General features: G+C 53.4%; 9 protein-coding genes across 9 annotated transcripts; 2 read left to right on the top strand and 7 right to left on the bottom strand.

The window, feature by feature from the left end:
- Nucleotides 1-758: 758 nt before the first annotated feature.
- On the bottom strand, nucleotides 759-3348 carry BBK36DRAFT_1191035 (FCH-domain-containing protein; the record flags this gene model as incomplete). Its single annotated transcript, XM_024896700.1, has 4 exons — nucleotides 3281-3348; nucleotides 2880-3091; nucleotides 1210-2768; nucleotides 759-1147 (listed from the first exon to the last, which is right to left on the bottom strand). The coding sequence occupies exons 1-4, from the start codon at nucleotides 3323-3325 to the stop codon at nucleotides 759-761; spliced, it is 2205 nt and encodes a 734-aa protein (XP_024751833.1). The 5' UTR covers nucleotides 3326-3348.
- A 1059-nt stretch (nucleotides 3349-4407) lies between these two features.
- Nucleotides 4408-4713, bottom strand: BBK36DRAFT_153647 (hypothetical protein; the record flags this gene model as incomplete). The annotated part of the gene is made up of 1 exon (XM_024897616.1): nucleotides 4408-4713. The coding sequence occupies one exon, from the start codon at nucleotides 4711-4713 to the stop codon at nucleotides 4408-4410; it is 306 nt and encodes a 101-aa protein (XP_024751832.1).
- A 1486-nt stretch (nucleotides 4714-6199) lies between these two features.
- Nucleotides 6200-7796, bottom strand: BBK36DRAFT_1166421 (hypothetical protein; the record flags this gene model as incomplete). The annotated part of the gene is made up of 5 exons (XM_024894911.1): nucleotides 6200-6367; nucleotides 6432-6831; nucleotides 6887-7053; nucleotides 7117-7517; nucleotides 7580-7796. 5 exons carry the CDS (start codon nucleotides 7794-7796, stop codon nucleotides 6200-6202), a joined length of 1353 nt encoding a protein of 450 aa, XP_024751831.1.
- Nucleotides 7797-8555: 759 nt separating this feature from the next.
- On the top strand, nucleotides 8556-9237 carry BBK36DRAFT_1131816 (hypothetical protein; the record flags this gene model as incomplete). Its single annotated transcript, XM_024892013.1, has 5 exons — nucleotides 8556-8618; nucleotides 8794-8868; nucleotides 8991-9038; nucleotides 9089-9129; nucleotides 9194-9237. Coding segments are annotated over 4 exons (207 nt in total), but the record flags the coding sequence as incomplete, so codon positions are not given.
- Nucleotides 9238-9717: 480 nt separating this feature from the next.
- Nucleotides 9718-10875, bottom strand: BBK36DRAFT_1138626 (hypothetical protein; the record flags this gene model as incomplete). Its single annotated transcript, XM_024893254.1, has 4 exons — nucleotides 9718-10233; nucleotides 10293-10443; nucleotides 10498-10714; nucleotides 10794-10875. The coding sequence occupies 4 exons, from the start codon at nucleotides 10873-10875 to the stop codon at nucleotides 9718-9720; spliced, it is 966 nt and encodes a 321-aa protein (XP_024751829.1).
- Nucleotides 10876-12116: 1241 nt separating this feature from the next.
- Nucleotides 12117-13417, top strand: BBK36DRAFT_1156769 (VAMP-associated protein; the record flags this gene model as incomplete). The annotated part of the gene is made up of 7 exons (XM_024893954.1): nucleotides 12117-12156; nucleotides 12240-12310; nucleotides 12420-12442; nucleotides 12523-12581; nucleotides 12641-12756; nucleotides 12826-12957; nucleotides 13019-13417. The coding sequence occupies 7 exons, from the start codon at nucleotides 12117-12119 to the stop codon at nucleotides 13415-13417; spliced, it is 840 nt and encodes a 279-aa protein (XP_024751828.1).
- Nucleotides 13418-14565: 1148 nt separating this feature from the next.
- On the bottom strand, nucleotides 14566-15894 carry BBK36DRAFT_1191019 (sphingolipid delta4-desaturase; the record flags this gene model as incomplete). Its single annotated transcript, XM_024896699.1, has 3 exons — nucleotides 15716-15894; nucleotides 15319-15597; nucleotides 14566-15234 (listed from the first exon to the last, which is right to left on the bottom strand). The coding sequence occupies exons 1-3, from the start codon at nucleotides 15884-15886 to the stop codon at nucleotides 14566-14568; spliced, it is 1119 nt and encodes a 372-aa protein (XP_024751827.1). The 5' UTR covers nucleotides 15887-15894.
- A 1306-nt stretch (nucleotides 15895-17200) lies between these two features.
- On the bottom strand, nucleotides 17201-18851 carry BBK36DRAFT_1113081 (hypothetical protein; the record flags this gene model as incomplete). The annotated part of the gene is made up of 3 exons (XM_024889869.1): nucleotides 17201-17472; nucleotides 17531-17883; nucleotides 17947-18851. The coding sequence occupies 3 exons, from the start codon at nucleotides 18849-18851 to the stop codon at nucleotides 17201-17203; spliced, it is 1530 nt and encodes a 509-aa protein (XP_024751826.1).
- Nucleotides 18852-22534: 3683 nt separating this feature from the next.
- BBK36DRAFT_1113828 (NAD(P)-binding protein) lies at nucleotides 22535-23705 on the bottom strand (the record flags this gene model as incomplete). Its single annotated transcript, XM_024889957.1, has 4 exons — nucleotides 22535-22653; nucleotides 22706-22828; nucleotides 22885-23556; nucleotides 23621-23705. 4 exons carry the CDS (start codon nucleotides 23703-23705, stop codon nucleotides 22535-22537), a joined length of 999 nt encoding a protein of 332 aa, XP_024751825.1.
- Nucleotides 23706-25446: the final 1741 nt, after the last annotated feature.

The raw sequence follows: 25446 nt of genomic DNA, 5'->3' as shown, positions 1-25446 counted from the left end.
ATCCTAGGTTCTTCTATCTTTACACTCAACTGCATATGAAAGACGGTTACAGGGGGGTGGTTTCTCTTTTTTTCTATCCCGTGTATAATATTACTTTTTCGTCTCTTTCACATTCTTCAGCCCGAGCCATGCGTTACCCTTCCCCCTCCCCCTTTATTGTACTCTAGACGACGAAACTCGCCTCTACGTGATATGGGAAATATGGACATTATGTACAACAACAACAACAACAACAACACGAGAGAGCCTCTTCTATCTAGTAACGGCCTACAATATAAATCTCTTCACATTCTCAACATTTGTGTTCTTTCTTTACTTTCTTTTGTACTCTTCCCAATGTAATGAATTGCATACCGAAGCGAATATGACAGTAGAGGAAAGAAGACGTCGAATCATCAAAGAGGTCCATTCCTTCCATCGTAAAACGTTTCTTTATGTACACATTTCTTCAGCTACTAATCACAAAAAGGCTCGCCTCCATCTCCGCCCTTTGTTCCATATTTCCAAACTCCTGCTCTCTTCCTGGGATGCTTTTAGGTGCCGCCCCCTCCCCTCGCCTAAGAAACTTGCTGCTCTCCCTGAATGCTGGTTCGGCCTCTTTCCCCTCTCTATGATAGACAAACTTGATCTTTCTCGGAAAAAAACCCTTCTCTTCCTCTTGTTCCCCCACATACATCTCTTTCCCTTATACACAGTTAGGAGGAAAGGGGTACTTGATATCACGCCCCCAACTCCTCTACCAGCCGCTGCGCCTCCCTTTACTGCACAGCTTGGATATAGTTAGCAGGGACACTCGCCGTCACGCCAGCCTTTTCCACCTCGGCCCACCCATCCCCGGTGTCCTCCTTGATCAGCACGAAGCGCTCGCCCTCCGTCATCGAATGCTCCGCGTCGCTCTGGGCCGTGTAGTCGTACAGCGCCTCCACGTACCGCAGCTTCTTGGCCCCCCGCTTGGGCGCCACCGCCGGGCCCTTCTTCCGCGAAGCGGCGCTGAGGGCTACCGATGATGTTGTGGACGTGGAATAGGTGGAGGATGGGCGGGCGGATGATGCGGTGGAAGCTGACGGGGTAAAGTTGAGGTCGATATATGTTGCCGGCACAAGACCTTCCTTGTATCCATCACGGACCTTGACCCAGCCGGAACCGTCTACAAGTAATGCATGAGAATTCAGACATCCCGGAAATGGGGAGAGGGGGCCTTCAACTTACCATCTGGTTCCAGCACCACTACTTCTTTGCCTTCCGCTACTGACAGCTCCCCCTCGCCGCCGGCGTCGAACTGATACAACATCTTGCCCTTCTTTTCCTCCTTTTCCAGGATGCCATTCATACTACCCGCTGGTGCCTGCGAGATGTACGCTGTGGGAGGGGGCGCAATGACCCTGTTCCTCTTCACGGGAGCTGCCGTCGTAGGAGTCTTGACCGCAGCTGTGATCGCCTTGGGGCCTGTCTCAGAGGGTGCGTCCTCCGATGGCGTCTGTGGCGCGGATACGACAGACTGCCGCGAATGCGAGCTCACCGAATTGATGGTGTTGGAGCGGGTCAGACTCTCGTCGGAAACGTGCGATGCTGCTGCTGGATCGGCCGCAAGGAGCCTGTTGGTGGCGGCCTGGCGCTCGGCCTTGAGCTTCTTTCGCTCCTCCTTGTTCTGCTCGCCGGGACAGTCCGCGGGCACCTTCATCTCGCATTTGCTGTGGCACGTGTAGCCGCAGTCTCGGCAGTCGAACCCCTTGGCGCTCAAACCCCATATGCGATCTCCGCACAGGTCGCAGTTGGTGGGTATCTTGAACGTCTGGCTCTTGAAGTTGTGATTTTTGGCCCCTAGTGTCACATCGCCCACTGCGCTTGTGATGGTGGTGGTTTCGACTTCGGCCGTGAGTCGCTTTTGGTCCGTGGCGATGAGATCCTCCTGCATGGCGAAGAGCGTGCGGATGACCTCGACCTCGTCCTTCTTTTCCTTGCCCTCCCGAACCCGCTTCTTGACCCCCTTCAACGATTCCACCTCTCTGCGCTTCTTGTCCACCTCTCTCCGCAGTTCCCCCAGCTGGGCCTTTGACTTGGTTAGTACGTTGCGCAGGTAAATCTTGGCCATCTCGTCCACAACCATCAGGTCGTCATCGTGCCAGACGGGGCTGGGTTCGAAGACCTTGTCCGGCGGCTCCTGGAAGGCGCCCATGTTGTGGCGCATGTACATCATGGAATCCAGGTGCGGCAGGTTCCTCTGGATCTCCTTGCCCTGATGCTCGATCAAGCTGTTGCTCTGTTGAAGCATCGCGCCCTCCAGCCGAGTCGCCACGTCCCACAGAAAGTTGAGCTTCAGTGTCCGGAACTCGCTCAGATCCTGCAGGCTGTCCATGACCTCGGGGACGTACTCGTGATAGTACTTTTCCTTTTGCTTGTTGGTGACGTTGATGGCGATGAGGTAGGTGTTCTTGGCGTTGTTCATGTCGAACAGCTGCTGCTGGTAGGCGCTCTGTGCTTTGGACTTGTCATGGTGCGACTCGGTCTTCTTGCGCTTACTCTCGAGATCCTGGCATGTGGCGTCGTACTTTGTCTTGACCTTGCGCAAATCGGCGTAGGAGGCATCGCGGCTGGCTTCCAGCTTTTCGGCGTAGTCGGCATGGCGCTTGCGCAGCTCTTCGAAGCGAGTGTTGTAGAATTTGAGAGGCTCGGCGACTTGGGATATGAGGTTGGTTGCATAGCGGTCGTGTTCGGAGGCGCGGGACTCGAGTGTCGTCAGCTGGGTAGACCAGGTGGTCAAAGAAGCGCTGTTAAGTGTCAGTATCATGGCGTCTTGAGCATTCGCTCTCCGCTGATGCTCAAAAATCCGCGCGTATCCGCAGATCCCTGAGTATCTTCGGCCGGGGTGTCGGTCTCACCTCTCGAGGGATCCAGGCGTCAGGGTCGGGGTGTCGCCAACGCTCAGCTGAGAGACCTTCTTATTCTTCTTCTCAAAGTACTTCTTGGCCAGCGCATCGAGCTTTGCGCTGTATTCCTTTTCGATGGCGGCGCGGTCGCGGTAAAACTGCTGCAGCTCGTCGAGCCAGGCGATGCCATGGCCGACCCAGGCGTTTGCCGCCTTGAAGCCATCCTAGGGGTGTCTGTCAGCATCGCGCCAGGAACCAAGATGCCCTCTGCCTCTGCTTCCGCTTGTGCTCCCTCCGTTTCTCCCTCTCCTGATCGAGTCCCTTGTGTTTCTCTCTCTTGTTCCCCCTTCATCTTCCCCCGTTTCTCATTCTCCACCACAGACAACCATCTCACGCAAACTCAAGAGACGCACCTTTAGCTCTGCGCCAAAGGTGGGCACGGCGTCCACCTCGGCCATGATGGAAGAAGAAGCCACTGACAGTCTCGGGTCGGAATGCGGACCATGCAAGGCCAGCGCCTAGAGATGCACGCTGAAGCTGAGTCGGCTGCTCACGGCCAATGCTACAGAGACGCAGAGGCTCGTCGTCTCGCGGTTGTTGCAGTCTGTATCTGCTCGTCGGACGTGGGGAAGTAAGCTTGGGGGTATTGGGGGAGAGGATGCGCGGCTTCTTGTCAGGTAAGGCGAAGGCGCAGACAGCTTTGGAAACAATTGGAGGGCCGGCCAATGAGTTGGTCAGGCAACTGGCAGGGGGGTGGCTCCGGGGGCTTGCGGCGCTAAACCGCGGCGGCTCTACCGCTATACCGCCTGGACGGCCCCCGAAGGCGCCCCTAAGCGGACCAGTGGTCCTTCTGTGCGGGACCCCTGCGAACTGCTGGGTGGTGCTACCCCGCCAATTCTTTCAGCGCTCCCGCCGAGACGCAACGGCAAAACGTGGTGAACACGAGCTGCGCCTACGGAGAAATAGCCGGACGATGCTTAACATGGATGCCTCGGGGTCTCTTTAACCGCCTCGGTCTTGTAGTAGTTATTACACAAGTGCATGCATCCCGTTAGGCATGCCTGGTATTCCGTCTGCAGCTGTTTGATGTGCCTGCCAAGATGCTGATGCAAGGAGGTGTTATCCATTCGTATATTATGTGATGTGACAACTCCGAATGCTCCAGAAATCTCGGTTTGCCCCTGATTGCCCCTCGAGATGCTCGATGGGGCTTTTCTTCCCGGATGCTGCATGTTTTCGTACCCTATGTACAAACACAGCCACGGCTGGGCATGGAATCCGAGAGTCTGTCCAGCAGCTGATTCCATGTCTCTTCTCGTCATCATCAGCCATCACCAGACAGCAGCTCCAATGCCGCTTGAATCTTGTCCTTCTGTCCATCGCCGTTTGAAATCACAGGCTGTTATCAAATCCGCAACCGAGAATGACAGTTCCCTCATGAAACTCCGTGCTCCGTCGTCGCATCGATTGTCACCGCGACAACTCCCAAGTCCACCACCATCAATAGCCCATCAAGTCATCCCTCTCACCCCCAACAACCTCAGCGAGACGCGAGATTCGAAGCTGCCACCCTGCTCGGCACGACCGCATGGCTCTCGACCCAGCACGACACCCCGTCGGGCGTGTCCCACCGCGCGGGCTCAATCGGCATGATGTGGTACTTGTCGGGCCCCGTCGTCGGCGAGTCCTGCAGCAGGTCGATGCCCGCCCGCGCCGCCTGCCACAGGCAGTCGCGGTTGGCGTCCTGCAGCTCCTCGTAGACGCCCAGCACGGTCACCGTGGCGCCGTCCTGGTGCAGGATGATGTACACCCGCCGGTCGCGGTCGTGGGGGACGCGGTACGCCATGGATGCTTTGATGCTGCGCTCTGTCTGTTCTGTCTGTCGGCACGTTTCTGCCGCCTTTTCTTCAATGTTCTTTGCCCTTGTCCGCGGTAGATCTCTGTGATATGTTCTTCTCTTTGGTTGCTTCAAGTTGCGGTGATGGTGATGCTTCTTCTCGGTTTCCCTTGTCCAGAGCCGATATCGAGCAAAGCGGCCATGATTTCCCCGGACTTTTTCAAAGCAGTATGACGTAGGGCATAATCCGGAGCAAAGGCGCAAATCATCGACGATCCGTTAGCCTTGACCGTCAATAGCAACAAGGCTGCTCGTCAGGGCTTTGCACACCGCTTGGAGCTTCTCCTTTGTTCCATACCTAAAGTGCCCTTGCTTTACTTTCTGATCCGCGCCCATTGCATGGCGTTTCCTTGAGGTCATCGCCTTCGCCCCGTCCTTGCCAATTGCGCCTTTAGCGGCTTCGTCTGCTCGGGGCTTGACATCCGCGCTGTGTGACGCCATTAGCACAAGCCAAAACTCCCCCCCTTTGGCGTTGAGCTGCTTCACCTCCGCCATAGCCATAACGCATGAATGGGCAAGAGATTTCGGGTCGATCAATGGATGGCTTTGTTGGTGTCCTTTGGTTGCTGTCGAGATCATTCGTTTAGAGTTCTCAATGACCTTTTTGAGTACCTACCCGGAACTCCTCAGGTGACCTCAAAAGGTCAATCAAAACAGCCCCCCTTGGCGTACACAGAGGAATCGCAGCAAATGTGATGTATACTCTATAGATGTGTATGTCAGAGCTCAATTTAACGGTTTATTTCCTAGCATCGTCAAATTTTGTCATATGGGCTGGTGACAACTTCAATTTGACGACTCTTAACGTCCCACTGTTTAAGCTACGTTGCCATACCCTGCTAGCATTAACGACCCCGGGCCGATATACGTGAGACAACCCGAGGTCGAGATCTCAGACATTCATTACTTCGAGTCGCCGAAAACATCAAAGCATGCATGCATTGTTTGAGACATCGAAAGATGGAAGACTATTCAAAATCTGCATTTCAGAAAGCTCAATCAAGCTATAGACTGACACTGCCATCCACTACCAAATCAGGCCCAAATCTATGCCATCCAGTGCTCAGCTTTTCTTCCCCAAGGGACAAGCCGCCAAGAGAAAACATAAGTGATACTATAGCGGACAAGAAAAGTCAAACCTAATCCAGCCCATGAAGATAGATAGAGAGGGTACTAGTAGAACAAAGAGAAACTCCACCCAGATTAGCAATGATGTATGCAACATTCCCCGATTAGCCATAATCCCATCAGCATAGCTGATAGGACACCATCGCTGGACGGCACCTGTGTCTTTCAAGCCCATCAGAGGCAGCTGCCAGTCCCAAAGATAACACGATAGCGCAAAAACAAGCCCATGATTAAATCAGACCAAGTGAAAAATAAGAGTCGAAATTAGACTCGTCGAGGCCATCGTTTCCTCGGTTTGAGATATGACTTATTGGCCGTCGGAATTGCTTGCTGTGCCCTCCTCTGCCGCAACCCTCAAGTCATACGTGAGGTCGAAGCATTCGGCAAGCAGCTCACTGACGCTGCCCTGACCTTCAGGGATGTCGCCATTTACAACAAATTTACCGTCCACCCGTAGATTATCGAGCGAGTTTAGCTGTGGATAGAGCGTTAGTTCAAGTATTCGCTGGTTTCAAGCCCGGAACGTTGGTGATTTATACCTTCATGCTGTAAGGATACAGTTCTCGAACAGAGGATACGCCGCCACTGTTCCTCACTTCGAGGAGACACCTCTTGAGGGTCTGCAGCTGGTTATAGACGGGCAACAGAGCCTCAGAGACCGGCTCTGAGGCCAGAATGAAGGAATAAATGTACGCGTAGCTTCGCCTGATCAGATACAACATGGTCCGTTGTGTATACAAGTCGGCAGGCCGACCCCTGTCGTCGTAAAAGTTTCCGTTCTGCCGGCTTTCGTCAATCTTGTCGAGCTGACGCTGAAAGTCGTACAGATCGGTCTCGCGAAGAGCCCAGGCTTGTGTCAAGGACAGCTTCTCCAGCTCGTTGCGAATACCAACAAGCGTCTCGTATGTCGGACGGAATTGCTCTGGCATGCTTCCTTTTCTGCACCGGTGTTAGTGAGATGGGCATGCTCTGGAAGCGCCTTTCATTCGCTCACCTCTCCAATACCATCTCTGACCACTTGAGGACACGCTGGTACAGCTCCCCGAGCTCTACAGATCCTGGAGGCACATTGCCATTCTCGTCGACGAATTGGCCATCTTTGCGCTTCTCTCCGATATCGAGAAGCTGCTTTTGAAGCTTTTGCACCTCGGCAGACGAGAACTACGCCAGTCCAGAGTTAGCGATCCAACTTGCGCATTGCTATAAAGGTAGAATCATTCGCACTTTTGCTTTTGTGTTCGCCAGCGAAATGGATCGCAGGATGGAAATGAGCTTCTCGTGTGTCGGAAGCAAAGGCTCTCCGATGCGACCCAGCCGCTTCTGGAGATTCTCCAGCGTTGCCAAGCACTTGGCTACTCTATTCGACAGGAGCTTGAGAAGATACGGAGAGTTCTCGGCTTTGTGTTCGCTGGATCCGGCCAGCTTTATGCTCTCGGATAGGTTCGTCAACGTGGTCTGGATGCTCTCGAGATCCTTGGCTGAGTAGAGGTCGGCTTCGGTCAAGTGGTCGAGCAGCCGCTTGATTGTGGAAGTCAGGGCATAGTTTGCGGGTATCTCATTGTTGCGTCCGATTGTGAGGTAGAAAAGGGATAGAAGCTGGAAGCAGCTTTCCAAGACTTTGTCAACTATCGCATCACGCGTTTTAGTAATCGACCGTCTCTCGTGGTTTGGGATGGGCTCAACACACGTCTGTTCTCCTCCTTATTCCCCGTCTCGGTACGGATCTCGTCCAGCTCTTTGACCCTGCTGATGGTCTCGTCGTATAAGGGTATGACATCCTGGCTGCGAATGTATGTTGTGCGGTCCTGCTTCAACAGCAGCAGCTTGTCGCGAATGACGACGAGGCTGTCGAGGACGGCCTGTTCCCGGGCATCCTGCGGCAAAGGGACAGCCGGTGTATCCATGGTGTAAAGCGAGTCGGTGAGAGCTGATATAGGTCAAGAACGGAAGGATGGTGAGGCAAATCTGGCCGATTCTTCGGGGACGGCGCAAGGAGTTGTAGACTCTCTAGCTTCCAGACGTTCCGGAGGTGACGATGCAGGCTGCAGCTGGTTTCGGGGTTTGTCGGCCAATTGGGAGGCTCTGAATCGATCGTCCAGATGATCGCTCAGGGGGATTGGCAGCGCAAGTTCAGGCGATCAAGTGCTGGTAGACGCACGTATGTATGACAAGGAACAACCCAAGACTTGTCGTGAGGCGCAAGCAACCAACAATCAGGAGCAGGACAAGTCGCGATACTGCCGGTCTTGCTTCAATGCAGAAGATGGTGGGGAAGCCTCAGCTCAAGGTGGGGTGGCGTCTCGACTGTGTTTGGATGCTTCTGGGAGAGTGACGACGTTGCGCATCCGGGCGGAACTTTGGCTGCAGCTGAGACACGGCCGCTGATTGGCTCGCTGGGGGCGGCCGGACTAACCAATCAGCGAGTGCAAGGCCCGCTTGCGGCGAACCACCCTTTCGAGAAAGCCGGCACGCGGAGAAACCATTTCGCCCTGCGCTTTAGGTCTTCAAGCCCTCCAGCCCGCGAAATTTCGACCAGGGTAATTTTTTGTGGTCCCGCGAACTGCCTTTTGTGGTTGATAATTGAATTGTCCAAATCACAGCTCTTCTCCCGTGCAGACTTGACATCTTCCCATATCCGCACAGACAAACCACACACAATGTCTACCGCCGAGCTCGCCTCTTCCTACGCGGCCCTGATCCTTGCCGACGATGGCATTGAGATCACCGTGAGTGCCCTTTTTGCTTCCAGAATTCGTCTCGTCGTCTTTGTTCCGGGTTTGGTGGCGCAGAATGGGTGAAGGGGAAGAGACATCATATTGTGCCCCGCGCGCACAAGACGAAGAGCGACAGAAACAAGCGAGGGAGTTGCTGTGTGCTAATATGCGATATTCAAATTTCTAGGCCGACAAGCTCCAGACCCTGATCGCCGCCGCCAAGGTCGAGGTTGAGCCCATCTGGACCTCAATCTTCGCCAAGGTACGATTATCCACCGAACGCCAGCCCCCCCTGGCAGAACCGGCTTAACGAAGTCGAAATTTTCCAAACGCAATCGAGAGGATTTTGGTCGCTAACGAGTGATGGTTTCCGCCGACAAATAGGCTCTGGAGGGCAAGGACATCAAGGACCTCCTGGTCAACGTCGGCTCCGGCGGCGCTGCTGCTGCCCCCGGCGCTGCCGCTGCTGGTGGTGCCGCTGCCGCCGCCGACGCGCCCGCTGAGGAGGAGAAGAAGGAGGAGGGTGCGTACCGACCGCTCCGCGAACCGAAGACGAGAGTGATGATTGTGCTAACGCATCTCTGCAGAGAAGGAGGAGTCCGACGAGGATATGGGCTTCGGCCTCTTCGACTAAACAGCCAGCACGATCTGTTGCGGCGACTGTTTTTTCTCTTGCTTCTTTGTACTTCAACTGCATGGCACTTCGGGGTCTTTATACACATCGATGGATGCATACAGGATGGAGTGGGCGCCTATATCCTGCGTCCTGGGCAGAGTAGCTTCGTTCATAAGGATAATATGATGAATGCTCTCACACGACGGAGTTCACGCGGGGAAGGGACAAATGGTCAAATAAATGACTCGGGAAGAATAAAAAAGAAATTTTTTGACAGTTTGGGATTCTCTACACATGCCTCGCTATTCTGTGAAGGTACGGGAATGAGCAGAAAGCACTTCAGACTGTGTGCTCGTAATGGTGGGCGCTATGTTCATCTACTGACAAAAGCGTTCGATATCGACAATCGACTCGAGATTCTGAAAAGTGAATCGCGCCCAACATCGCTCAGATTCTTTCCCATGTCTTCTTTACAACAAAGCAAGCCAAACGAGTCTATTTTACAATGAGCACAGCCGAAGGCACAAGTCCAGCCTCCTTCAGCGTCTTGGACATGTCCACGTCCCCCTGGAACGTCTTCCTAGGGAACGTCATCGTAAACGTCGTCACCGGCTTGCCAATCTCTCCTTCCAACTGCTGCGCAAGCTCAAACAGCGTCGTCTCCGCCGGCAGCGTCTTCATGACGTTTCCAGCATCGGTCTGCAGCTTCAGCTTCGCCTCTGTGTGATCTGCCTTGGGCCGTGAGGGCGCGGCAGCGGCAGCGGGAGCAGCAGCGGGAGTAGTAGATGAAGCAGCGGCCTCGGGAGCTCTGCCTTCGCGAGCGGCCTTGGCCTCTTCGGCTTTGCGGCGGCGCTCGGCCCTGTCTTCTTCAATCTTGGCCTTGATGCGCTTCTTGGCCTCGGCTTCTTCAAGCTTCTCTCGTTTCTTCTGCATGGCTTCCTTGATCTGCTCTTTGCGTGCGAGTTCCTCCTTTGCTTCCTGAGACTCCTTTGTAGACTTTTGTCTTATTTTCTGAAGCCACGTATTAGTCAGATAGGGTTGGTAGATGGTGGAAGAGGAGTAAAAGTCACCTCGTTGCGCTTTGCATCCTCCTTGTCCTGCTCCGCCTGAGAAGCCTTCTTCGCTTTGAGCCGTTCCCTAAGCTCGGCAAGCTTCGCCTTCTTCTCCTCTTCGGTCAAGGGCGCAATTTCCTCCGTTGACTCGGAGAAGTCTGTGTGCTCACTATTTCCACATCAGCCGTGGCTCCTATTCTTGAAGCGGGCAAAGAAGTCCTACGTCTTGGTGGCATGGTAGCTGGCGAGATCGTGGTTCCTAAACCGCTTCCCGCACTCGTTGCAAATGAGAGACTTGGCAGAGTCGCCCGACTCCAGCGCGGCGATCTTGGCCTTGGTCTCGTCCTCGGTCTCTTCGTCGTCCTTTGCCGCCTGTGCAGCCTGGATCTCCTCCAATGACTTGTCCTGGTTGTCTTCGAGCCACTGCAGTGCTCCCTGCACTTTCGGGTTGTAATGACACGTGTGAGATGAATGACTGGAGATGCTGGGAAGCGTCAGAGGGAGAAAGAGGCGACTCACATCCTCCGGACTTTTTGACGGCGAGCTCAGCACGAGCCCGCTCAAAGCCCATGTCAATGAGAGTGTCGAGGTCGGAAGCCATCTTTGGTCTGATTCGTTTGTTGTATGAGTGGGAGATTTGGAGGGAATGGAAGGGGTGTGAAGTGATGAAAGTACAAGTAGAAGCTGGAGGCGTGAGGTGATGAGGGAGTGTGGGGTAGAGTTCAGGCTTCCGAATGGGTAGCACGAGTCTGGCAGTGGAGCTGCTGTAGAGGTATACTTAGGTATGTAGTATCTAATAGATGACGGAGGTGCAAGAGAGAAGACAGAAAGCGATATGATGGAGTGGTGAGGAAATTCAGAAACTAGCACCAAGTTATCAGCTTAAGTAATGAAGACGATTCACGGGGCTTTTCTTCGAGCACTGAAGTTCAAGTTCAAGTTACTGAAGCTCCTCGTCTTAGGTACCAACAGCTACGTAAGATGGCGTCAACGCTACAATATGCTTACAGAATAGGTACCTAGTCTCTGTGAGAGGCAACATGCAGTAAATTCATGGCTTGGACAAGGACAACGCTCCAGCATTTCATCACTTGCTCACAGTAACAACGCTGACAAAAGACGAGAGCAAGCAGTGCAAGTTATCCAGTTCTCTGTTACTGAAGCTACAAACTTCTCCGCTTGTGGAAGTCATCACAAGACGCAAGGGACGAATACAGACTGGAGCAGATGACCTGCCATATATATCAACACCCAGCTTCTTCAGCACTCCCCCAGCTTTCTTCCCCCTAAACACGTGCGCCATCACCAGATGTCCACAGGGCCTCTTGTTTAAATCAAAGTCTCGTCCTATGCAAGTCAAGTCATTTGTTCGTAGCGTGCCCAACAGCCGTCTGTCTCATCGCTTCTCCCCCCTGCACGGGACCCAAATGACGCCAAAGACCCTGAGCGGGCTTAGTCATGCGGCATCTCATTCAGGCCAGCTCAGCCTCGCCAGCCAATCTCGATACAGGGGCCGGAGCCATCCATCACGCCTCCAGATCTCTTCTTTGTAATCAAACAACAGCTGCCCGTCCTCTCAACCCACGCTTCCTCGTCCGCCGCTCTCGTGCTCGATTAGCAGCCGAACCTTTCCTCAGCCCTTTTGATACTCCTTAGCCGTGTCCCTTTTCTGCAGCCCAAGCTTCCTTTCTGGTCCCGCCGCGTCTCCCCGCTGGAAGCAGCGCCATCGATCTAAACACGACATCATCTTTGCGTCTTCCGGCTCGTGCCTCCAGAACCGAATCGCCCTTCGGCCTCGAACCCTAGCTCAACTCCGGCCTCTTCTCCGCTGCTTCAATCGCCATGTCGGTCGAGATTGAGCCTCTCGAGCTGTCCTTTCGGCGTATGTTGTCTTTTCTGCCCGCCCCAGTGCCCATGACGGCATTTCTGAGCGTAAACATCCATTGACGGACTGGCAATGCACAGGGCCCTTCACCGTCGAGGTCGCGCAGATCCTCAAGATCAAGAACCCTAGCTCATCGCCCTTGGCCTTCAAGGTCTGTCGCGATCCTGTCATGCCACGTATGGCTTGTGCTGTCTCGCACGACGGCACTTGCTTGTGGATACCTCCTTATCTCATCTTAATCCCTGCTAACGTCCTCCCAGGTGAAAACGACGGCTCCCAAGCAGTACGATTGACCTCACCGTCACGATTCCACGGCCAATATGCCCACAGGACGATCTAACATGTCTTCTTGCTCACGAATAGGTATTGCGTTCGACCAAATGCGGGCCGTATCGAGCCTGGCCAGGACTTTGATGTCACGGGTGCGTTGGGTCGCGACAAGGCAGCAACAAGTATCGCATGACGGCTGACACCAGCATAGTCCTTCTGCAGGCGATGAAGTCTGACCCCCCCTTGGACGCCAAGTGCAGGGACAAGTTCCTCGTCCAATCGGCCCCCATTACCGCAGACAAGGAATTCGCCAGCATTGCGTCAGTGGTGAGTCTCCACGTGTCCTGACTCCCGTCCTTTCTCGGACGCACGCACTGACCGCGAACGCACGTGCAGCTCGAAACAACCGACAAGGCGTCCATTTCCGAACGAAAGATCCGAGTCAACTGGCTACCTGCAGGCGACAGCAGCCCTGATAATGGCCCAACCGCCATCTCGACGCCGAGCAAGCAAACCACGGCGAATGGGGTGCGTATAGATTGTACGCTAGGAAATACTTTGCATGTAGTTAACTGACGCCCGCCTCAAGTCGTACGAGACTCCCGAGCCGACTCGAGCCTATTCTTCTCCCAGCGCTGCCGATTCCTCGAACGCCGCACCGCCCCCCTACGTCCACGAGGTCAACGATGACGATGACTCCAGGCCCCAAACCGCCAAGTCGGCCGCTTCCAAGACTGCCTCAGCCGTCGCCAGCACGGTCCAAACGGGCGTTGAAGAGTTCAAGGCCAAGATTGCTCAGCTGGAAGCTGAACTGGCAAACTACAAGAACAGCGGCCTTCGACAGCGCAACGTCAAGGGCGGCGAGAGCGAGAAGAGCACAGGTGCAGCTCTTGCCCAGCAATCCAAACAGGTCGTCGAAGGCGTGCCTGTCAAGATTGTGGCCATTTTGTGCCTCATCAGCTTCCTGCTCGCCTATGTCTTCTTCTAAGCTCTGGTTGATAAGGGAGGGGCAATCTGCCTTCCTTGCAGTCGATAGGATGAAAAAGTAAGTAGTACCACAGTTACGAGTTAGAGGAGCTTGTTCTTTTATGCCACGGCAACCTGGATCCGAAGCATATCTCGGCAGCAACCGGCAACGATACGCCAGTCATGAGGCCCAAAGCATCCTGTGGGCGAAGGATCATCATGCATACGATTTATAGTGGCAGGGCGCATTTTTGTTATCAAGGAGGTGTTTGTACGAAGGAACTTGTGTGTATGCGTGTGTGCTTGTGTGTGGCAGTACCTAGACGGATGACAAAAGGGCTGGCAAGGTTCTTCATCCTGCTCACACACAAGGAAAGAATGGGGTGATGGAAGCAGAGCTGCTACTTTGTTGGACTCGTGGACCCTTGTTTCCGAGCATGGAAGAAGTCCTCCCGGTGCAGTTCCTCTGTACTTTACGTTTACTTTGTCTTGTTTCTTTGCTTGGCTTTTCTTTTCTGGCAGTAGTTTCTAGTACCTGATAGGCGTGTCTTTGCCCCCTTTTGTATCTCCTTTTACCTCACTATAATGTCTTCTTTCTCATTATTGCTTGTTCTTGAAATGGAGGGGGCTGCTGCAAACTGCCTGTTATGTTTCTTTTGTCTGTTCCCTTGAGTAGGGTAATGGATCCAAGTAGAGCGTGTTAGTACCTGCCTTGTATCAGGTACAGTATAGGTAAAGGTAGGAGGAGGGGGGAAGATACCTATCAATTTGACAACATCTTAAAATAACATCAATCTGACAGCTCCCTTAGAACATGAAATCTAACCATATCTTTACTCATGTATTGACGACATCTTGAAATACTGTCTGACCCTAATGATAAAGTACTGCTGTCAAATTGATACGCAACGTTCAGCCTTTTCATTTCGTTTCTCATAGGCATTTCTTTGGCCACAGACAAATCTATACCGTTTCTATCATCGAATGCTCTCCATTTTTCGTTTTAGGCCCTCCTGTTTACCAACGTCGAGAGACATAAGGGGACTTTTAACATCGCAAAAAAAGGGACTGAAACAGGGAAAAGAAAGAAGACGCTTATTTACAAAACCTAGCCGTTTTTCAGACTGGACTTTTGGTCTTCCACTTGTGAAGGGAAAATGATCATTTCATTCAAGCCTCAACCTCGGACTGCTTCCACTGGACCGCGCCGCCAACGATGCGGCCGCCGTTCTTGCGCTTGACGCGGCAAGTGATGCCCACGTTCTCATCCCAGATGAAGCGCCAGATGGCGTACACCCAGCTCTCGTGGCGGGGCAGGGGCTCGTAGAACTCCCGGGCAACGTCGTACACGGCGTGCAGCCTGGTCCAGGGGATGGCGGGGAAGTCGTGGTGCTCGTTGTGCAGGCCGACGTTGTACGTCAGGAGGTTGAGGGGCCCGTAGTAGGAGAAGGTCTCGGGGACGGGGACCCTGTTGTCCGGGTCGCGCTGGGTGGGGGTGACGGTCTCGTAGACGTAGTGCTCGGCGATGAAGTGGCCGGCGAGGGGGTGCAGGCTGCCGGCCAGGAAGGAGGAGAGCAGCAGGTAGAGGACGGCGTTGGGGGAGGCCAAGTAGATGAGGGCGGCGTCGAAGGCGAGCTGGACGACGACGTTGAGGAGGTGCACCCAGGTCAGGGGGATGCGGTAGACGGCCATGGGGCGGATGGCGTAGAAGAAGATCTGGAACGTGCAGAAGAAGGCCTTGCCGAAGATGGAGTCGAGGACGAAGGCTTCCAGGGCGGTGGGGAGATCGGTGTCGAGGCCGTCCACGCCGAGGGACTTGTGGTGGGTGAGGTGATACGGCTGTATATGCATAAGAGTCAGTTACGTTTTCCCCTACCTAAAATTTAAAGAGGGAACGGCTACGCGGCCCAAGAAAAAACGTACCCTGAACGAAGCACTATAAGGAATGCCAATGGGCAGATTGGCAAAGATGGCAAGCAGCCGGTTGGCAAGCGGGCTCCTGAAAGCCAAGTTGTGCGAGATCTCGTGGATGGCCAGGAACAGGTTCTGGTTCGCCGTGGCGCCGAACACGTACGCGACGGCCCAGAACTTCCAGGACCAGAAGGGCGTGGACTGCAGCATGTAGGCGAGGAAGACCTGCAGGCCGACGACGCCGGCGACGACGTACTTGGTCAGGGGTTCGGGGCCGCAGAGCTTGAGGACCTGTTGCGTTGCTGTGTTAGCATTGTGTTCTCGGTTGGTTTTGAGGATTGGGATGGGAGAGGAGAGTTGTGTGTGTTTTTGGGTCGATTGGAGCAATGGGAGAGCGGGCGTTGCTTGCCTCGGGATGGGCCTTGATAATGGCCAGACGCCGCGTGCGGTGCGGCTCCTCGGTGTACGTCCAGAAGAACTCATGCTGCTTGTCGTCGTTGGCAGCAGACGCAGAGGCAGAAGTAGGGACAGCCGGAGGTTTGGCCTCTTTGACGGCCGTCGTCGCGGCTGACCGAGCCATGAGGGGCAGGCAAGATTGTGCAAGATTTGTAGGTTGTTTGATTCGTCTCCGATCGAGGTTGGTCTATGATATCGAAATACTTGGGCAAAGTGAAGGAGCTCGGAAAGAAGTAGCAATTGATGTTGTGGTTCGGGTTTTGTTGAGAGATATTGATCAAGGACGAGAGAGTCTGGCGTTCGTTGGTTGTGTTGGCCCCATTTTGGCGATCTGGCTGAGCTAAGTTGGAAGTGGGCTGTTTCGGAGGCAAATGGGAAGTGAATCCGCTGAAACAACAAAGGCGGTGTCTATTTCAATACTATCTTATCTAAGTAGCTTTGCCTAGCTTGGCAATAAAAAAAATAGATGAATAGACGCAGGGACCGCGTCTGTACATCAATGGGATTTCAGGCTGCGAACAATGCGGTCCAGGGGCGGGTTACAGTGCATTTAGAGGCCCTGGAGTGGCACGTTTGCGGGGGGAAAGCTTCTAGTGGTGGTTCTGGAGGGGGACAAGATGGGGTGGAGGGGGGCTGCCAATTGGGGCCTGTCGGGGTGGCCTGTTTTGGATGTGACAGCTTGTTGTTGCTAGGGACTGCGAGAAGTTGAATCGACGGAGATTGAATTGGAAGGATTTTGATGATGACTTGGTTGAGAGATTGATTGATTATGGGGATTGGCTATCGTGGGATTGAAGTAGAGGTGATGGCTGCAGCAATTCCCAATGCATGTACGTTCAGGTGGTGCCATCATACCAGGGATATCCGAGCATCATCTCAGTGCAGGAATGAATACCCGGGAACAGATCTCGGGATCTCAATTGCATCAAGTTCGGTCACGTCTATCAATTGGATAAGATATTGAATTGTCAGCGCTATCAGTAAGGTAATTGGAGATCTGGATACATGAAAAAGAAAGATAAATGACAATTACGCAGCGCATCAACGCAATTCTACTGGAAACTACACATTCACTGGGAGTAGTTGTCTATAGTCCTAAACATTAGGTGCGCTACATTTCTACATGATCAGTCAGTCAGTGCAATCATCAAAGGGAAGAATCGCCGTGCATCTCTGCAGGACTTTGCATCGTTCTCTCTCCGATAAGTGGCTCCATCGCGAGAGATGTGGTATTTCGAGTCTTCCACCTCTTGTACTCCAACCGACGGCCCATCCATATGCACACCTCGGCCGTCAACCATGAAATAGATATCCAAGTGCTATGTACTTTTTATACACCTCTCAACGCCGTCTCGGCATTCCGTACTGACTCCTTCTTGTCCCCTGGTCTTGACTCTTATCTCCTCTTGGGTATATACACATGCGTATCTTCGTGAAATCATATTCCGTTGCTCTTGCAGGAAAACACGCCGTGCACCGAGCCGGCATCGAATGCATCAATGATGCCCTGTACGCTGGCATACGTGCCCACAGACAGGAAAAAGATGCCAATAATGATGATGGCAATGTTCACGGCGGTTGCAAACGCCGACACAAAGCCGTTGCGTTTCTTCCCAACCTGCTTGTCTGCGTTTCGCATGCGTAGATAAGCAACGCCCCAGAAGATGAAGCCGAACCAGCTGTCGAAGAGGGATGACATGACGGACAGGACTGGGAAAGAGAATGTTAGATATTATCATCTCATAGCCTTTGAAGGGTGAAAACTTACGGGAAGAGAAAAAGGGAATGACCTGGGAAATGATAAAGGCAAACACCCAGGTGACAAGCAGGATGCTGGCCCAGCTTCCCCAGCCCACGACGGTGTGGCTATGCAGGTGCACCGAGTTGCGAAAGGCGCGGAAAAAGACGAAGCGGGCCGTCACGGAGGCGTACAGGCATCCGAGGAAGATGAGCGTGGGAATCATGAAGGAGAAGGAAACCTTCTTGTACAGGTTGTCCAACGATCCAAAGGCCGGGGCCGTCACGTATTGGTTGCCGGTGTAGGCGTAGATGACGCCGCCGACGATGGAAAAGACGATGATTTCGGCGATTGTGCAAGCCCACAGCGACTTGGGAAACTCCCTGAGTAACGGCCGCGTTAGTATTTCGGATCAGGTTGGCGAGGTCCAGAGCAGTCAGACTTACCGAGGATCTCGCATCTCTGCAATGAAGCTTGGGAGAGTAATCTGGCCAATAAACGTATAGCTGATGTTGAGGAAAGCCGACATTCCATTGACAAAAGTGGTGCTCTTGACGGGAATGGCCGTGACCAGCGGCGAGCCCTGCGCCTCAGTGAAGCCCGCGGGCCTGTCCTGGATGCCCGCAAAGATGGTTGCCAGCACCACCGAGATGAAGGTGAAGATGGCCGAGGCCGTACCCAGCTTGGACATCATGCTGAACGTGCGAGGCAGCGATGCAATCAGGCAAATGACGGTCACCACAACGCCAAACTCGACGGTGCGGCATCCGCCAATGTTGTCGCTCTCCGTCATGGTGTTGAGGTACTCGGCGCCCACCAGGACGTGGAGCGCCTGGATGAAGGTGTTGTTGAGGACAAACATGATGGCGGTCCCCCACCACGCCCATTCCTTGCCCCAAAAGAGCATCTGGCCAATGTCGCACACGTCGCGCACCTCGGGATGCCGCAGGCAAAACTCCCACAGGACCAGGCTCGTGTAGAGCACCAGGCCGGCCACCACAACGGTCAGGATCAGGCCGGGGACGAGGCCCAGCACGCTGTATGACCAGGGGAAGCTCATGATGGCCAGGCAGATGTACTCGCTGAAGAGCAGCGCGGCCGTCTTTTGCCACGAGCAGGTCCGGTACTGGATCGAGGTGCCATCTTCCGAGGCGAGCTGCCGGTTGAGGATGGCCTCGCTGGACTCTTCGCTCTCGGACAGATCGCTCTTGAGGTAGGCGGGCAGCGGTGCTATCCGGGGACCGACCCAGACATTGGGGCCGCCAAACATGGAGGCAAGCCGCGAGAAGTCACTCGAGTGGGAGGCCGTTGCCTCGAGGTCTTCGGGCGGTGTCTTGAATTTCTCAGACATGGTTGCGACTGGGGCGGATAGCACACGTGTTGATCCTCGACAGAGGAACGGAGGTGTCTGAATAGTGAAAACAAACCGGGGGAGAAACAATCAGATGCCAAATTCGATATGCGTACAGCTTAAACCATGCTCCGGGCAAATCAACTCAACACTCTAAGATATGGTAGAAGTAATACAGAAGTATGATGGAAGCAAAGATGTAGAGATGAAGAGAAAGAAGATGGACGGTCGGGGCAGCGAGGGCCCGAGATAAAAATGGCGATCCTTCCAGCGATCCTACCTTACCTTACACCCTGACCTGTGCGAGCATGTACATCCAAGTTCGCACCGTTTCTGGCCCAATCGATGACCTCGTGGGAAGGCGAAAAGCAGGGCAGTCTTTGCACGTAGAGTCCCCTAGCGCAGACCAGAGGCAGGGATCCCGCGAGCACGTCAATCTCGGCGGCCATCTCAAACCACCAAGAATGGCCCCATATCTCTAACCTGCTTGCTTGCCTACCATTTTGTCATGGAAAGGTCCCCCAAGTCTCCGTACTACTAGGTATCTCCCAGCTAAGGGTACTTCTCGTAGGCAGCTGAGCAGCCTTCCAGGTCGTGTTCTTGACCACTACGATGACGTTATTCCGCCTCCACGATCTAGCGGGCTTGGTTGAGGGTCTCCAGCCCGCCTCTGGAGCCCATCACGACAAGGCTTGTGGAGTCGCATCGCCCTTTAGCACCTTGGCCGAGCCTTGCTGGTGCCTTGCTCGAAAATGCTCCGCAATGGGCTCTGCATAATTTGCCGACCGATCCGCTCTTTTGCTCCGTCCAGTGGATTTTGGGGGGCGTGGAGGGACATCCATGAATCTTTCGGCTGGTCGTCTTGTGTTAGTAGTATTCGCAAACGGCCCTTTGCCGACTCGCCGGCTTGCATTCCAGCCAATTGCACCAAGTACGGGGATGGCATTGGCAGGCAGAAACTAGTACTGATTACTGTAGATAGACTGCTTGCGTGCTCGAGGCCGCGGGATAACGCAAGGGACCAGAGGCTGGACACGGGAAGGCCTTGATTGGGCGCCGCAGGCGGACTAGTTTTTCTGTGGCTGTTTCAACGAAGCCTCTTGCGTGAGCGGCCAACACAATTCTTCTGCCTGACCAGAGACTTGTGGCTCGTATGTACTTCGTTCCTGGCCGGAATCGAGGCGTTTGCTTTTTGCATTTCCCCTTTCTCGCCACGGCAGTTTTCGCCCTTGGTGTTCGCCAAGACGGTCATTGTACGGTAGCCATTGGCCGGGCGTCAGCATCTATAGATCCTAGAAGGAGAACGAGGTAGTCAGTAGGTCATAGAGTAGCCACTCGTTAATCCTTCACCAAGATCCCTGAGCCGCGGAAGCGAGCCACCAGATCTAGAACTTGTAGTTCAGACCGCAATTGAGCAACTGACCGCGCAATCAGCGGCTGGGCTCGTCTAGCCCCTTGTCGAGCGCGCATCTTGTCGTCCGAGGAAAGAAATGATGAGAGTCTCGAAGCGATCCTTAGCATCCGCATTGTTGCAGATAGACTGCAGATGAGGGAACACGCAATCGCTGTGGTGCATCGCGCAATCCTGCAGGGCCTGGGGTCCGAAGCCTAGGCCGGCTCGAACAACTGGTGCAGCGATTTTAAGCTTATTTCAGGGCCACCGTTTGCACGTGCCTGCGCTGCGCTCAACGTCTGTAACGTTCGTAACGGTGACGAGTCCAGATACCAATATCATGTCAAAACGCAGCGATTTCGCATCCACCCACGCAAGTAAAACAATTTTGGTTATTTTTGCCGGGTTGAGGGACCATTTCCAATGCCTTCTGCAACATCATTTTGATGCAAAAAGTGCGTGGAAGCGAGGCAAAAGAGGCAAAAAAAGTATGCGCCAGAGATGTCGCAGACGGGTGGCTCTACGAACTACGTCACATATCCGTCGAACTACCTATGCAACGTAATGGAAGCTGGAACATTGGCTCTACGCGCTCAACACCAAAAGCTCCTCTCACCGTCGATATCGCCAGCTGCAGCGCGGCATGCCATTCTTCTGCGCACGCTTCCCAACACCGTAGATGCAGCAACTGCACTCCTTCTCGCACTTACTAAGAGCATCATGATCGTCAAGAGATCAATTCCTCATCGCGAAAGAAGAGAACAGCAAAGGAACCCATCTGCACACACTGGCAAGAAAAGAAACCTAGTATGCGTAATCGACAAAAGAGTTCGGTGCTGGTTTCTCCCTCGGCGCCAAGGGAGAGTACCAGCACCTACATCTCTGTCGAATCGCTAACTTCGGGTTTCCTATGGTCTAGAGAAGCAGTTTGACCTGACCGTTTACCCACGGCGCCCCTGCTTTACTCCTTGCGGGATAATTGTCCTCGAGGACTCGATGGGATCGGATTCGAACACCTGCTTTTCGTGAATGGTTTCCGGAGGGTGAGGAGGTAGCTTAACCGTTGCGCCACTTTGCAGCTGCGCTCCGGGGCCGCTACCCCCGATGGCAGGTGACTACCCCCGATGGCAGGTGACAATATCCGCGCTTATATAGTGTTGAGCGCTCCTGTGCTGCCCGTCGCCAGCTCCCCGTTCCCTGGGGAGAGAAGGGGAGCTTTGGCGATGCATTCGGGACATTCAACAAGTATGTTGAACGCCCTGAAGCCTTCGCAAGGTTTGCATCCGCATGTGCCGTCCTTTGAATCGAGTCCGAGTGGTCCTTAGGCGCAACAGTGTCGTGATGGTAATCAACTCACGCGCTCGATATACTGCGCACGTCCCGCCATCGTGTAACGTGTCCGCGGTATGACTCCACCCGCCAGATATGAGGGATATCCAGCCCAAAGCGCACCCGAGGCGGCATATGGCTCCAGATACCAGCCTAAAGCCAGCGCGAACGAGGTTCAACTAGCTATAGTCCCATACATGTTTCGACTGAAGTTCGTAACACAAGGGGTCCGTCTCGGCGAAGAGGTTTCCGCCTTTGTATATCTGGCGGCCTGGTCTCGGTGTTGTGCGTCCGTATCATGATCGGGATGTATGCGCCATTTACAGCACGGCGGGGACCATCATCCAAAAACCACACCGACAACTGCTGCAGTATGGCCGACGGAGAGTCAAGCCATGACCATGCTGGCTAAAAGGCAGCGAAGAGCGCACATTGTCGCATTCGACTCGTCTGTCTCATTCGGATCGTCGTTGGATGAGACGGGGCAGAACCAGCTAAAAGGCGGCGCGCGGGATGCAGAGAGGCACTGCCAGCCATGGCGAGCATGTTTGCAGCAACTAAATGCACATCAATAACCACTTGGCAAAGCATAGATGAGAATTCAACATCGACTGATGGAAGGAAAAAATGAATACAGGAGAAGGATTGGGATGTCGTGGAAGAAAGTTGGTGGAGCGGAGACGACAAGGGATGCGCCTCTTGGGGCTTGACTATCACCAATGCGGCAATGTTGGGTACGACCTGCCCTTTGTGGACTGGCCGCCCCGATAGCTGCATCTGCGCGCTTGTCTCTGAGATTGTTAGGCCTTTGATTGTCGAGCTGAAGATGGATTTTAACCTCAATTTTTGCAAATTGCTAATGTACTTGTAATATAATGTTGTTCAATTCTCAATCCAGAGCTACAGACCAGGTGTAAGTCGAATGGCTATTGGATTTTCACTCATCCTCCACTCGCTCCCGTCACGCCGCCTCCGCCCAGGATTGAGCCATCGACCAGAGCTTACGAGCAGCTGCATCATCTCGAGCATGTTGAGGCGTCTCCTTGATTTGACAGTCATCAATGTAGGCTCCGGGATGGTCTAAATCGTCGTCAGCCTGCGTCTTCGACCCTGCACGTCGAGTCACACATACCTGCTAGACTTGGGTCCAGCGCAGCAACGAGGAAGCTTGCGGCCCCCTGGCTGGCCGTCTTGTACACCATCTTTGGGTTCCTGAATTCTCCAGGGAGATGCCTTTGGAGCTCCGTCAGGACGACTAGTCAAGGTCAGCAGCGCTCTCACTTTATGAGACTATACGCAGGCATTGCTCACCTCCGGGAGCGGCAGTAACAGATGTAATCTTATCTCCAGACAAGCCCTCGTTCAGACCCTTGCAGAAGAGCATCAATGCTGTGCTCGTTTGTGAGTATGCGAGAAAGGGGACGTATCCCGTGCCGGCGTCCTTGACCCAGCCCATGCCAAACTTTTCCGCCATTTCGAGATCAACTTTTTCGTCCCCTGGGAGCTCCTTATCGCCGTCAAAGTTGTAATCGCTGAATCGGAAGGGCTGGACGTAGAATCCGCCGCTGACAATGTTGACAACTCGCGCCTTGGGTCCGGCGGCTTTTAGCTGAGGAAGAAGAAGTGTGGTGAGGACGAAGTGGCCCAGGAAGTTGGTGGCCAGATGAGCCTCCAGCCCGTTTTTGTTGATTTCTCTCTCGGGAATCGCCATTACACCTGCGTTGTTGATCATGATGTCGATGTGAGGCGTCAGTTTTTGGATAGCGGCGGCACCTTGACGAGTGCTCTCTAGGTCCGATAGATCGGTCTTGACGACATGGATTTGCGTCTTCAGACCAGAACTCTCGCTTCGTATGGCATCGGCCACGGCAGATGCCTTGGAGACTGTTCGAGCCGTGAAGATGAGATTTGCCGGCTCATATTTGGCCAGAGCGTGAGCCATGGCAGCACCGAGGCCATTGGGACTGACGCCGGTAATGAGGACTGGTTGCACAAAAAATGTCAGACGTCTTGCTCATTCAGGATTGGCCATGGGCTGTCAACTCACTCGTCTTTCCGGCAATTTGATCACGGAAAGCCGACGCCACCTCTTCAGCAGTTGTCTCTGCTCCAAAGTTGTTGTTCGAGGCCATGGCGAATTCCGAGTGGGATTGATTGCTATTTTGGCAGTGTTTTGGATTCTGAGTCGAATTGATTGCTACTATGGCATTTACTTGAGTCTACAGACTACAGACTGTCCTAACAAGCCTTTCTTATATCTTCTCTTGTGGCATGCTATCGCCGCAACGACTCCTGAGCCTCCGACACCTGGTGGCTTGACCTCTCGGATTTTACAAGTTCATCTCCATCTCGAAAGCCAATCTTGCATGAGCTCGCATGACCCGTTTGGGAATAGCCAGATCGAAACAGCGGCAGACTGGCTGCGGAGTTAATGCACGATCGAACAGGGGACTAATTCGTCCCCACAGTGGCTGTTGGTGTAAGCCCTGGTGAGGCATCATCAGCATCACCCTTTTATCTAGGACCTGGCACAAGACTGCTTATTGAATGCTTATTCTACGATGATTGATACGTCTCTGCTATTCTTATTGGTTTCAAGAATGCTAATCAACTTCCAGAATAGGTACCGAGTTTCTCCTCATACGACTATGGAGTATGTACGTCAGCCCTGTACGCTGTTGATAACCTCCCGTCTCGGACCATCGGCCCCGTGCCGTCACTACAAGCAGGGTACGGAGAAAAACTGCTAAAATTTATTTTCCGTACTACTCTTTCAGGATTCAACTGAAGGTGAAGTTATACGTTGCCCATAGTACGAGCCCTTTACTCCTTAATATGACTTCCTGGCAATATCTTGGCCCTAGAATATTCTCGGCAGTTGGACCTTTTCCAAGCCTCACTTCTGAGAGTATTGTTTGACTTCTCATACGTAAAGCATATATCAGTGCTATGCGGTAGGACTACTCTTTCACGACAAAGCTCAGCCATTTACAGCGTCCAGTAACTAGGAATCAGAAGTACTACCTGTCTTTTACTCACGTAGCGTTCGTTTGCTGATACTCATGCTATTCTTCTGTTTCCCCGATATGAAGATAGACTCGAGATGGGTGCATTCATGGCCAGGTATATGCTGACAATAGATATATTCCTCAGCTATGTGTATTACCAAAGCTAGTTTAGTGTTATTCTCCTTGTGGCATCCCCTGAAGCTAGGCGTATGGAATCGTCCATTTAATATGTTGGTCTCACGTGGTCTGATTCTCGTTGCTATGGTCTCAATGATATTTAGCCTGCTGATCATAAACATACCCCTTTTATTCATTTTAACTGGCTCTTGATGGATGGGCGTCCTGGCCGCCTATCAAATAAGGGGGCTCTTCCGAAATGCTTTACTCCTTACTCGGGGGAAACGCCTCAACGGATGGTACCGCATGCATCCACAGAATGTAATGGTTGGTATTTGTACGGTAGTCGAACTCTTCCCAGGTTTTGGCAAAGACGCCAACTGCACGGTCGTGGCGTTACTTGCGGAAGGATGCGCAGTTGCTGAGGATGTACGCGAGGGAGTCGAAGGTAGCCTTCTGTAGCTCGTGGGACTGCTTGACTAATGAAGTGCAGATGCAAATAGGTTGGTTCCCTACAACAAGAAGTCATTGGGAGCGATGAAGCTAACCCGGCTGCTGCCAAGGATCGTTTCCATTTGCCCGTAGTATGCAAAGTAGGGCCTATTTCGCCCTACTACTATCTAACACGCAGGCTTCTCCATCTCATGAATCAGTAATTACTTGAGCGTTAAAGACTAGGAGGAACAACGCTGGCGTAGAGAGCTGGAGAGAAATCTCGACGGGTTGCAGATGGTTTTTGAGCCATAAG

The sequence above is a fragment of the Trichoderma citrinoviride genome, assembly GCF_003025115.1.
Source record: "Trichoderma citrinoviride strain TUCIM 6016 unplaced genomic scaffold BBK36scaffold_3, whole genome shotgun sequence".
Lineage (NCBI taxonomy): Eukaryota > Fungi > Ascomycota > Sordariomycetes > Hypocreales > Hypocreaceae > Trichoderma > Trichoderma citrinoviride.
This window is presented reverse-complemented; position numbering and strand designations above follow the sequence as displayed.